The sequence below is a fragment of the Gadus morhua genome, chromosome 22 (assembly GCF_902167405.1).
Source record: "Gadus morhua chromosome 22, gadMor3.0, whole genome shotgun sequence".
Taxonomy (NCBI): domain Eukaryota; kingdom Metazoa; phylum Chordata; class Actinopteri; order Gadiformes; family Gadidae; genus Gadus; species Gadus morhua.
The window spans coordinates 19,903,235-19,916,404 of NC_044069.1; the positions used below are offsets into that span (position 1 = coordinate 19,903,235).

Here is a 13,170-nt window from a genome sequence, read left to right on the forward strand (position 1 = left end):
ATTGCTATATTGTTTGAATATCCAAAACTAACGAATGATAATGATGATCGCTATTTTGTGCTGATATTTTGATGATGACTGACATTACCTCAACTGAAGAGATGCCGCAAAGTCTTCTCGGAAGTCTTGCGCCCTTTCATATATATTTGATCAGTGGGGAATTCCGAGGAAATTCAGCCTAGCCTTCTACAGGCAGTCCCCAAATATGCATAGACGGTAAAAAAAACAATATTTTTTTGTATATTTTCTTAGATATAAAAACTAAAACAATTATTATTATTTAACGAATGAAAACAATTATTAAATTGAGATTCAAATACCTAACATACGAGAATTTGGAAATTCAGGGTCATAGCCCTAGAGATGTGCGTACGCCTTATAGAGAAGAACTGTTATTTGTAATGGAACTTGTATTCCACCAATTGTGTTATGATCATTATGCGTCTCTCACAAGGTTTATTCACTGTTAAATAAGATAACAACTTTATTAATCCCCCAGAGGGGAAAGTCCTTTGTTCCTTCCTTCCAAGAGCCCAGCAGCAGTTGTTGCCCTTTTTGAGCATAAACCCCACAACCATTGTTGAACAAAAACGAATCATAACTTAATGTATATTTTATTTACATTTGACTTGGAGAGGATGATGCAGGGTAGGCAGGATTCCTCGCTGCTCTCCTGTGTTTCAGAGCCTAGAGGGCTCTCCAACTTCTCCATCTCTGTCTCTCTCTCTCTTGTGTCTCTGTCCTCCTTCTCCATCTCTCTCGGTCGCTCTGCCGCATCCTCTGTTCATTTATAGGAGTACATGGTTGCCTCGGTCGAAAGAGACTTCAGAAGAAACAGTGATGTCCCGACATGCATCACTGCTTTCCCGTCGTGTCCCAGCATGAAGCAGTGCCTTCCCCCTGTGTCCCAGCATCAACAGCCATGATGGCAAAATGGGGGGCTGGAGCGGGGATAATGGTGTTGGTGGTTCATCAGGGGAGACTTTCAATCAACAGACCCCATCTCTGCTTGCGCTACAGCTTCCACCCCCCCCCCAGCCAGTGCTCAGGCGTTGAGATATGGTAATTTAGTGTACAGTTAACGACAGTACAGTAATTTCCTTTCAGCAAATGTTTTGGTAGCACATGGTAATAGGACTTCATTGTTTGTGCGTCATTTATTTTTGCCTTTTGATTCATTTTTCCCCATGTCCAGAGTTAGCTGCTTGTGTATGCATGACAAAAGAAAGGAATCGTGCATTCAATAAAATGGCTGTAGAGAGTGCAATGGGATCTCTCTGATTTCCTTGGGGAGTGGAGCGTGCTGCGATGCACTGGACAGCGAAACCATTGTGCTCCTGGGATCTTCTTATTCACTTCTGCACGACCCTGAATGTCAACACTCACAGACAAACTTGCCCACACTTTTACACACACGCACACATTGTCAGGGCCATCAGTCTCCCTAAACAGCCAATCCCACACTTGCGTCTTTCTTTCTGCTCTCTGCTGTGGCCTCTCTGTGAGTTAAGTCCGGCCTCAGGCCGTCCCCATGGCCACTTCAGTGTGCGTTTGTATTCTCCTTCCTAATCACCATTCTTTAAAAGATGTGCCGGACCTGCCCTGCGCTCCCAGAAAGCTCTTTATGAGCTTTGACTTCACGGACACATTGACACTGAGGGGGAGAGAGAGAGGAAGTGAGCAAAGAGCGAGGGAGTCTGCAGTCTTGTTGGCCCAGCGGCCCTCTGAAGTACGTGCCTTATTCAGATTGGTACTGCTAATGGGAGCGGGTCTCATTTAAAGACGTGGGCGGATTAAGCATCAGTGTTTCCCACAGGATTCTGTGAGGCCATGGTGGGCAGCCCTCGGACCCTCCAGGGGGGTCCGTGGCATGGCATGATCCCCCGGAAGACATGCATCAATCTGGTGTACTTATTAGGAAGCTAGCTCTATTTTTGAACTTGGTGCTCTCGTAAAGTATTTTGTTCTCTAGTAAACAATATATTTAGTCATAAAAATATTATATTGATATGGTGATGAAACCTCGAAAAATATCTTCCCAATGTAATACAGTGGCATGTAAACGTTATTTATTGGTAAGCGTGTTGAAGTATCTTGCCGCATGTGTAGAATGCATACCAATTTGTCATAATCCATAATCCTCGCGTCCTCCAGTGCTGGTGATTTTTCACGCGATACATCCCTGGCTCAGTATCGAGTCCTTCTCCGGGGTACCAGCCGGCCCATTGCTCTATCTGCCCAGCATAGGTTTTGTATTTACTTTCCATACACTTACTTCTATTCCATCTTCGGATCAGGAATTAATCTCCCAGTGCTTTCAGTAGAACCCGGGGGCCCCCAGTTCTGCTCACCTCAATGCAATCGCTCTCTCCAATCCCCGTTCTCAATTAGAGGCATTCCAAGTGCCAATCACCAGTGATTCATTAGGACTGGTAATCTAATTGATTTAAAGGCATTTTGGGGTCTCAATTTAGCCTCGTTGGACCATCCAATAATTCAAGTTTGCATGTCGCGATCAGTCTGGCCTTGGCTGGGCAGCAATTAAGTTTGCACATATTAACGCAGCTCTACTTAATATTAATTTATTAAGTTTTCACAAGTTAAGAATCTGAACTTGTGGGATCAGCATGGCCCTATACCATTTCAAATTTATGCACTGTGTGGTGTTCAGTGTATGACTGCTTTTCTACATTTTTTAAATTTGCCCAAAACATTTCTATCATGATCTGTGTGAGAAGGGGCAAAGTAAACAAACAAACACACCCACACCAGCACACACAATGTCCCCTTGCATCAATATGCCCAGCCACCCCAGGTTCAATCTTGTGATGTGTGCGTTGAAGGAAGCCTGGTTGTATGTTTACATGTCTACCTTTTACCCGGTACTTCCTATTCATTGATTATTGTTGAACTGTAATAAATCAAAAATAAATATGCTGGTACAGCAGCTGCTCTAAGAGTACCATATATTTTCCTTTTTTTCCTTTTTATTATATATCCTCGGTCTGCTTCAGCTTTAGCCTCTCTGTGTGTGTGTGTGTGTGTGTGTGTGTGTGTGTGTGGGGGGGCATGGGTGTGTGTGCGTCGTGATTGTGTGCGTGTCTATATGAACAGAATTGCTGGTGTTTGAGTGTGTGTGTGTGTGCTCAGCGGGGAAAATTGGCAGAGAATGGAGCATTTCATCATGCCTGCTGGACCTCAATCCACGTGTGAAATCCAGTGAGCTCAGCCTAGCGTGCCTCCATATGCCTCTATGCTTGTCTTTTGAGCCAGGGATTGATTGAAAAACCCTCCTAAGCAGTGGCTGTGCATAGCTGTCCTCAGCATACAAATATTTACCTGCCGGTTGCCGCTGTTAACCTGGGCCTTATTTATTTTTGTCCACTATTGTACAACACTTTGTTGTTGTTTTTTTTCCATTCGGCGTGTGTGTGTTCTCGTCCACTTGTGCACGTCAACAGTTTGTGGAGCGGGGCGCTAGGCTTCGGATGCCTGGCCCCTCCCGGCTTCTGACTCTTTGTTATTACAGACCACTGACCACTGTGATGAGAATAGTGCCGGAAGGGCACAGGGAGGGAGGGGGGGGCAGGGGGGAGGGGGGAGGGAGGGAGGGAGGGGCGGAGAGGGGCAGGGCAGCCTAGTGCTGTGGCCCAGGTAGTTATTGCCTGTTACACATGTGCCTGGGCCATGTGACAGTGAACCCTATCTCACATACTGCTGAGCCCAGAGGAACACACACACACGCATGCACGCACACGGGTGGATGCACACACACACACACACAAACATGCAAGTACACGCACACACACACACACACACACACACACACACACACACACACACACACACACACACACACACACACACACACACACACACACACACACACACACACACACACACACACCACATCAGTAAACAATAGTAACACGATTGGACAAAAAGGGTACATTTGAAGCAAAATGCATTTCTGTCATCGTGGTGACCTTACTCTCCTTTCGTGTTTGTTTAGAAGCCAGCAAAGTGTTTTTTATAATATCTCCTCTTTACATTTCCGGCTTCATTTCATCCTTAGGCCGTCTCAATATTTGACCAGCAGGCAGCAGCCTGTCAAATAGGATGAACTGCTTAAGGCCCAGTTGTTACACTTTTTTGTTTTGGACATTACACATGTTAGGAGAAGTCTACTGTGTCTCCCATTGCTTCGATGGCTGCCTAATGCACCCGAAGCCTTTATCAAGTTTGAGAGCGGAGCATCTACTATTATTTGTGATAGATTTTCACAGTTTCCTTCTGGATTGAATCTTCAGCTCTTATGTCTCTTGCCTTTTATAAGTTTTTCTTTTCTCTCATTAGCTCCCAAGCACTAAAATGCTGTTGGCTGTGGCAAATGTTCTTCAGTCCTTTCCTTGGGCATGTCTCTCGCTGCTGTGCAGCCCTCCTCTTTCTCCAGTGATGCAGGGGGAATTACTGCACTGCTCACAGTCGTACATGGACAATGACTCATAGTTTGTTATGAAGTCCAAAAGATCGAGGTAGCCAATGATCTGACGCAAGAAAATACAACCGGCACAAATTGCACCCATAGGTGCTGTTGCACACGGATGGTAATTAGTCTGGTACTTAAGCTGAATACTCTGCCTGCAGAAAAGTGGTGAATCGCACAGACTATCATTGGTAGGTTTAAGAACAATAGATATGATACCATCAAATGTATTGATATATTATTGAGTATCCTGACCTGTTGTTCACAATGGCCTTTTTCATTTGTTGGCTAATGCTGACCTACTTTGCATAATTTACTGCCAAGGTAAACTGAGCCTTGTGAACTGCTCGAGGTGAAAGGGGAAGGATTGGAAGTGGTTGACCCAGAAGCATGCCCAGTCACAGCCGGGTGACCATGTTACTTGTGCCACGCTTACTTAGGGTAGCTACTAGCGGGATTTACACACTCTGCAATTCAAGTGAAGATCCTCCTCATCGTCCTGATGGGTGTTTTTATCAGCCTCTGGCTTCTGCTGTAGCTCAGGCCTGCAGTCTGATAACCCGTCTTGGCCAAACGTCTCTCAGAGCTGATTCTTTCTTGGTCCAAGTCTTCAAGCGTGATTGTGTTCTCGTTGTGACACCCAGAGCAGAGCGTTAGTATCTTAAAGGTAACATGCAGAAATGCTGCACTTGAAAAGAACATTCTCAAAAAAAATGAAATTCGGCTTGTGAAATTCAATTCAGTTCATATTTGTCGGGTGAGGTGGGAGTGTTGTCTCAGTTCTTTTGTGAAGCGATGATACCAGGTTGTGCATTTCACAGTGTCCCCTCTCCCTCAGTGAAACCTGCACTCTGCTCGTCTGCCGGAGAGCTATTTTTGGTACGCGAGCAGCCAGGATGTCACTAAACATCCACCAATGCCCAGATCCCCATCACACTATAAAATGCACCAATATGTGTTGAACATCCACCCTCACCGCTTGCTTCTAACCATGGGGAATTAGTGCTTAATAATAGGTGACTTTGCCACATGGCAAACACATTTCTGTCTGTGTGCATCATCAATTGTTCCTAACAAGCACAGCTGAGATGTGATAATGTCAAGTTGTCAGCGGTCCACAAGTGTCTGGGAAGGAGCATGGTCGAGGAAGAGGCAGATGGATCAGATGTAATATTGGCTCAGGTTTAGCACACAGAGTGATGGGTCACATGCAGAATCTCAATGACCATGTTCATATCACGCTCACATTTTGGAGAGTGTCTGTGAAAACCATCAATCCATCTCTTTTGATTCTTTCCATCATCCAACCATCCCTTGTGGCGATAACACTATCATTTTCAGTAATATTCGAGGTAAAGTCATGCAGAAAGTCAGGCCAAACTCTCTGAGTCTTTATATTGTGTCACTTTTCTCCCCAGTGGCTATATGAAATGTATGCAGCCATCTTACGTGTGCTGAAAACTTACTGGTGGCCTTTTCTCACTCTCTAGTTCTGAAGCTACCTCCGAGATGGTCAGTGCTGTTTGACCTCTGGCTTGGTGTTGTTTTCTCCTCAGTCAGGTCTCTGTCCATTGGCCGGAGCAGCCCTCAGGCAGTTCTATGATTGGTTGAATTATTGACATCCAAACCATGGCTGTGTGAGAGCCACACAGCATGTCCCCCAAAGTTATATCTCTCAGTTTCTCTGAGAGCAGCAGGCTGGAGAGGGGCTGTGCGGGGGGGAGGCTTTTAAGAAAATGCCCTTTTTCGAGCTTCTTACTTTCCTGGCTCATCCTGTCCGATGTGCCACACACAAGCACAGGCATAAGTATTTATTACGGTCATTTGGGCATGCCCACGTCCATCTTACTGTCATCAAGTTATCAAATGGCCCTCTCTCCACCTATCCACAGAGCCTCACAGACAGTGACAATGGGTCAATATAGGGCGCCGCCGTGAACTATTCACTCGAATATATCTGCCAACTACGAATCAACTATTATGAGCACGAAATAAATCAACAAAAATACCTAGCGTTTATCCTCGTTTAATTGTGTGGTAGACCATACCTGCCACTGCCAGCAAACATTTAAATGCGTCTGAACGTCAATGATTTGGGCTAGGCTAGTTATTGGTCATTCAAAATAAATCCCTCCTTTTGTCAGGAGCCGGCGCTCCTGACAAAATAAAGTCAGGAGCGCCGGCCACGTTGAAGTCAATTTAAGCTCACAAACTTTTTGTTGTCTATCAAGCGGCGACGTCTTTTCATCGGCGCAAGAAAATTCGCCCTCGGGTCACACCAGTGTGCGCCCCAGGCCAATGGTATAACTTTCCTTTTTTGTTATCATCACATGAATGGACAATTCAGTGAATCAATCAAATAGGCTACCTCCCTCAGCAGCATTCCCGCAACACAACTACATATAGAGAAGAGATAGATCGCTAACTAGCAGAGAGTTGTAAGCACTTTCCACCCATTTTAGTGGAGGAATTGGAAGCCCCAAGCAATGTTATACTTAAAAGGGGAAAGTAAGTTACAGATTAATTTAGTCTTTCGGCCTGTAGCATATAAACGAAATGAAGCAACGGTCCCATATTTCTAACTGCATTTGAAGAAGACATTGAGACTCACAAAAAATTGACGCTATAGGACAGTGATCATGATATGTCTTAATAACAGAATAACAAAAATGGGTAAAATAGCATGGCTGGTGGAATGGCCATAGAGTAGGTCTGTGTATGCAGTGTAAGCTTTTCCAGGCCCTGCAAGTCACGATGTAGGCTACGAATCTGAATGAATAGTAGGTAATAGGTAGTGGCCATCCCCAAAATGCGCCAGAATAAAGAAATTCAAATCTACCAAATTCAATTTTTTCTGGGTGGGGGGACCCCCAGACCCCTCTTATACTACTGCACAATCTATAAAGGAGGCCAACAGGAAATAACTAAATTTGTATTTGATACTTATTTTGGTTGGACATGTGTTCTTTTCAAGGGGGGGGGGGGGGGTGATAAAACTGACCCTCGCATTGGTATGCGTCGTGCACACCTTCCAATTGGTTTAACTGCTGCGGCATTATGATCTTCAACTCAGGGGCTCTCAAGCACCCTTGCGTTAGCTATATGGCTAAATGTGTGGAGTGGAAGTGTGCCCCAACAAGCACCTGAGGCTAATGGAGAGGAGCAAGCCTGGCTAGCCTCCCCACCTGCACCACAGCCCTCCCTCCACCCACCACACCATGGATTAGCACTGCTTAAGTTCCCTGTTGGGTTTGTGTCAAAGCAGCTATCTCCATTCATCTAAATTTTTCACTTTTATTTGCGCTGCCCTTTGTAGTTTCCAAGGGCTTTGCATGCCAACATTTCTGTGACATTTTAATGAAATCCTCCAGTCCTTGTGCAGGTAGACAAACTCCCAGGGGAGAACAGAATATTATTTAAGGAGACACCCTCAGATAGTCCCCAACAGGCAAACTACCTTGGCCAATAAATACAACAAATGTTCCATTGTTGCCTTCTGTAAGAATAAAGTGGCAGTCAAGTATAGTCTGGGTCCTGGGAAAAGCTGTGCCAATGTTTGCCATCCTTGCTATGTTGCTATTCAGGGGCAGGATAGACGATTTGTAAGGGTGTTTGACTTCCAACCGAAAGGTTGTGGGTTACAACCACATTATCCGCAGTCTACCACTCTATGGGCTTCCTTGAGCAAGTTGGGAGCTTGAGCCTCGAACACGTTACAGTTCATGGTCACAATACTGTTTGATGGAGAGGCAGGAGTAATGGTTTCCTGCATGGCTTTCCCCTGTTCCAGCGACTGCCCGGTGTCATTTTGAATGTTATTTTCTGCATTGTCAGAACGTTTGTATTGCTGTTTTGCCGTTGTTGTTGTTGGTGTGTGATGCCGGTAATCAGGCTGAGGAGCTTAACCCTGTACCAATAAAGGTCAAATCAATCAGAAAGTGCTCTCAAACTAATTGCATCAAAGATTCAGTGTTTGTGAATTGTTATTGTGTGTAGCTTTGGCCAAAACACATTGCTAAAATGACTCGTACTAAATACAATTCATTACCACGTTATAAATCAAAGCTGTGATTAAGGCTTTTCCATTGGTTCCATTGATCAATGAGTCTGTTAATTTACTAATATGAGGTCTGATAACATTAAGTTCATGCTGTTCAAAGAGATCTACCAACAGGGATCCTGACACATTATGCAGACTTAGCCGTGACAAAAACAGGAACACAGACGTAATCAGCCCTCTGGCTCTTAGCGCTTGGCGTGGGGTGACCGACCGCGCCTCCTGATAGCCAGCCTTGTAACGCGCCGTGCAGACGTGTGATATCCAGGTCCGGCTGTATTAATTACAGCCAACACAAGGAGGCAATCATTTGGAGGCATTGTGCCAGACACCGGTGGCTTGCACAGTGGCAGGTCGTTTTTTTATACTACGGTCCCCTTGAGAAACCCCCTTGTTTGCCGTCGTCACTCTCTTCATCTCCACTCATGGTCTCTTACTGCGATGCTTGTGCTATCTTAAAGGTCCCATATTATACCACCAGATGTGAGTGTGATTAGCTGTTACAAGCCGTTTTGAAAATCTGCCTCCACCTCTGTTTTAGTGACATCACAAGTGGGCGTGTCCACCCAGATGTGTGCTGGATAGCTCAGTCTACCAGCCTACCCGGTGGACTGTAGCTGGGACCCTTTAATGAAGCATTGCACACAGGGGATGAAAGGCCGGCCCTCGCCTCACTCGTTTGTGATTCATGTGGGTGCCAGCGGATGTCAACTGTCACAAGAAGAATAGAAGCTGACCTCATCTGATGTCAATTAGCTGTGCTAATTTCAGCCAATTAGAAACATCAATTGCAATAACCTGTGTTTGGTGCTGGAACTGCATTGGGATCGTGGTGCTTGGTTATGCTCTCTGTCTTGCATGCTCTCTGGGACACTCACCCTCTCTCTGTGTATCGCCATCTTTCTCTGTCTGTCTCCGTCTCTCTCTCTCTCTCTCTTTCTCTGTCTGTCTCCGTCTCTCTCTCTCTCTCTCTCTTTCTCTGTCTGTCTCCGTCTCTCTCTCTCTCTCTCTCTCTCTCTCTCTCTCTCTCTCTCTCTCTCTCTCTCTCTCTCTCTCTCTCTCTCTCTCTCTGTCTGTTTCTATCGCTCTCTCTCTCTCTGTCTGTTTCTATCGCTCTCTCTGTCTCTCTCACTCTGTCTGTCTCTCTCTGTCTCTGTCTCTGTCTCTGTGTCTCTCTCTCTAGCTCTCTGTCTCTGTTTCTCACTCTCTCTCTCGGGGATTTGGTGCCTGGCTGTGACTGTGTTGATGCTGGTCGTCGGTATTCCTCTCAGGAGCCTTGTGGCCGTGCGATAATCCCCGCCCGCTGGCGAGGTGTGTCGGGATCTCTATCTCTGCGGCAGGGAACATTCACAATCCTCTCCACCGGCCCTCTTCCTTTGTCAAGCCTGTCTTCAGCACGAGGGTGCGTTCCCGCGGTGCACTAGCCGCCATTGTTTGGCAAATGCTGCCCACGACAGATGTGATTGATGGTCCTCTTGGAGGGCTCTTTGTTCCGACCCGGCACCACAGTCAGCGCTCGACAGGCTTAAGTGCGATGTCACCCCGCAGGTGCAACGTGACTGCTTCCAAACAGCTCTTGTGTGCAGCTTTGACCAGGGACATTGCTACTAGGATATGAACACAGGTAGTGTACCGTCACCCAGTGTGACGAGGACGGTATATAATGTGTTCTCAAATGTCAACAGTTCTCGGGGAACCGCTTCACTGTCGCGCAATCGAGGTGGACTTTCAGAATTTTGTCGCCAGATAAAACATTCTTGTGATTTAACAGCGCTTTCTCATTGGCACTCACCTGTAAGACGCATACGTAATTGGGCAGAGATCCTACTCTTCATTATTTTCGTAACCTTTCATTCTGGAGGGAACATGCAGTGACTTTATTGCGAATCAATAGCCTTGATTTATGAGCCACGTAGACCTCTGACCGTTGGGAGCTAGCTACCATCGGTTAATAGTCAATTAGTAATGCGTATCCATGTATACATAGGAGTTGGTTCCCGGTCCTCGGCCCATAGAGACAATGTTCGTTCTTTTAAAAGTGATGAGCTCAACGTTGGTCGGAAAGAAATCCATTGAAACGGAAAGAAGAGAGAGAGAGGATATAATATTTTACTATGTAGTCCCCTGCTCGGGGCAGCAGGCATTATAATTATGATGGCGTGGATAAGTGGGGGCTTTTTATTTCCCCCCTCTGTGTGTGTGTGTGCGTGTTTGCTGTTGCCGGGTGCCCTCGGTCGCCGCTGCCGTATTCTTATCACACTCTCACCTCATTACAGTGGAGGGTCTATTTTTAGACTGATGTGATTGAAATAGAGTCTCAGGGGAGCTGAGGGCAGCAAGATCTCTCAAACAAGAAGGGACAAGAGGGGGGCTGGTTGGGGGGGGGGGGGGGGGGGGGGGGGGGGAGAGAGAGGGGGTGAGAGAGGGGAGGAGAGAGAGAGGGAGGGAGGTAGAGACATGCACACATAGACATATACACATGCACATATACACTGCAGTCCCGTCGGACTGTAACTTCAGTTACAGCACCCAACACTATTTGCAGTTTTTGCCAACATCTCCGATACACGCGCGTTCCCGGAGAACCACCTTCCCTCCTGCCTTAATGCAGTGAGCCCTGTTGGAGCCCCAGCAGCTGAACACCACCAGCGGAGTCCTCCTGAGAGGCTTATTGTCGTTTGAAGTGCATCTGATCGTCACCATGGCCTTCATATATGTGATGGTGGTGAGCTTAATGGGACAGATCCCGCACCTTGGACTCGTACGTGATGAATGGCATTCGACCTATGCACACGCACACAATGAACATTATGTGATGACGGCAGCCCCTGAGAACAAAGTAGGAAACGTATAGACGGGCTGTCACGGGCCTCCGAGCGACGGACTATTGGATTACATTGAATTGCGGGAGTTCATATCTACAATGTGAGAGAACCAGGCGGGGAGCCGGATAGTGACTGGACATTTCTGTGCAAGGAACCGGGAATCTGGGTTCCTTCATCGCATGGCTAACTCCCTCTCTCCCTCTCCCCCCAAAACATCTGCAAACATCTGCACTCCACATGTCCCCTGTCCCCACATGCAGGCTGCTAGTACCGTTCCCTTCTCTACGCTCAATCTTCCGGTGGTTGCCACGGCAGCATTGCCCCACCCTGAGTGTGTGTGTGTGTGTGTGTGGGGGGGGGGGTCGGGCTATCCAGCAAAATCTGGGCTTTTCATGTGCACTCCCAGTGTCTTTCCCTTTCAAATGGTCACATAACATTTGCCTGTATTTTACCACATGGTGGGAACACTTTAACCACATGGTGGGAACAAACTCATTTTAATGAGAGGATTTCTCCTCTCCTCTTCTCTCGTTCTTGTCCATTAATTTATTGGTCATTGCTCTGGGAAAACATTCCATGCGTGTCTCGAGGCCAGGTAGTGTATATTATCCAAACGGGTGGATCCTTTGTACTTGAGGAACTGCTGGCGCTTTTGTCCATGAGTGGTTGGGCTACATATGATGGCTCAGGTGGAGGGTAGCCTAACCCTTACCTCTGTTCAGCCTGACATCTTTCTGTCAGCTGCCGACCTCTCATCTGATAACTGGTTTTCACTTCCCCCTTCTTCGTCCACCGCTTGCCCTGTTGTCACCCCTTTCAAAGCGGTCCTTCCCTCGTGTATCGTAATCCCACTAATATACGTGTTGATGATGTGATGATGTCATAACCTCTCTCTGCACCTTCTGTCATCGTTTCTCTCAGAGCCTGGAGGCGGTGCTGAACTTTAAGTACTCTGGAGGTCCCGGGAAGGTGGAGGGCTACTACCGGGAGCTGTCCCTGGGGGTCCACGTGGACGTGGAGCCCTCGGTGTTCTTCACCCGGGTCAGCACGCTCCCGGCCACCAGGTATGCAGAGGCTGGGACTTTAATGCTCAACATGCTGATGTCTTGAATATCATGGAAACTTTTTTTATCAATGGATTAATGGTCGCTAGCAAACAACATCGCTCTGCATGAATAATTGCTTGCTTTCAGTAATCCGTTTCAGCCAGCTTGATATGCATGCATACATGCACACTCACACAAACTGACACACACACACACACACACACACACACACACACACACACACACACACACACACACACACACACACTGTTTAATTGAACATCCTTTTAATTACACCAAAGTAAACAAACACTTAGAATACTTTACTAGTCCCACTAGCCACTGCCTGCATGCTTCCCAGCATTTTCCGTTGCCATGGCTACCCGCACTCGGGTTTGATGATGATGGTGTGGATAACAAATCCAGCACTCAGAGGACCTTGTGCAGCCCATGACACATCTCAGGGGTCCGTTGTCTCTGTGTGTGTGGGTAGGCCACACAGTAAAAGCGGGGTCCCAGCGCTCTCACAGTGGCTTCGTCCCACCTCGAGGCAGTCATACACTCAGGCCGGCTCTGTCTGTTTGTTTCAGTGTTCCCTCCTCGGTATGACATCGTTGACACTCGGCCCGGTGACATTGCAACTCTGAAACAAATTTTCTTTTTGTTCTTTGTTGTGCTAAGTTGTCTCAAATTCCTTTCACAAGGAGTTCTGCCGCCGCAGCGACCCACTCTGATCTCCCGAGTTATTTGTCGAAT

General features: G+C 46.8%; 1 protein-coding gene across 3 annotated transcripts in view; it reads left to right on the forward strand.

The window, feature by feature from the left end:
- trappc9 (trafficking protein particle complex subunit 9) overlaps positions 1-13,170 on the forward strand; it is a 143,398-nt gene that overhangs the window by 65,483 nt on the left and 64,745 nt on the right. For all 3 annotated transcript variants that reach the window (XM_030346841.1, XM_030346843.1, XM_030346842.1), the window contains one exon: positions 12,290-12,432. In XM_030346841.1, coding sequence (XP_030202701.1) covers positions 12,290-12,432 — 143 coding nt within the window. The remainder of the gene's footprint in view (positions 1-12,289; positions 12,433-13,170) is intronic.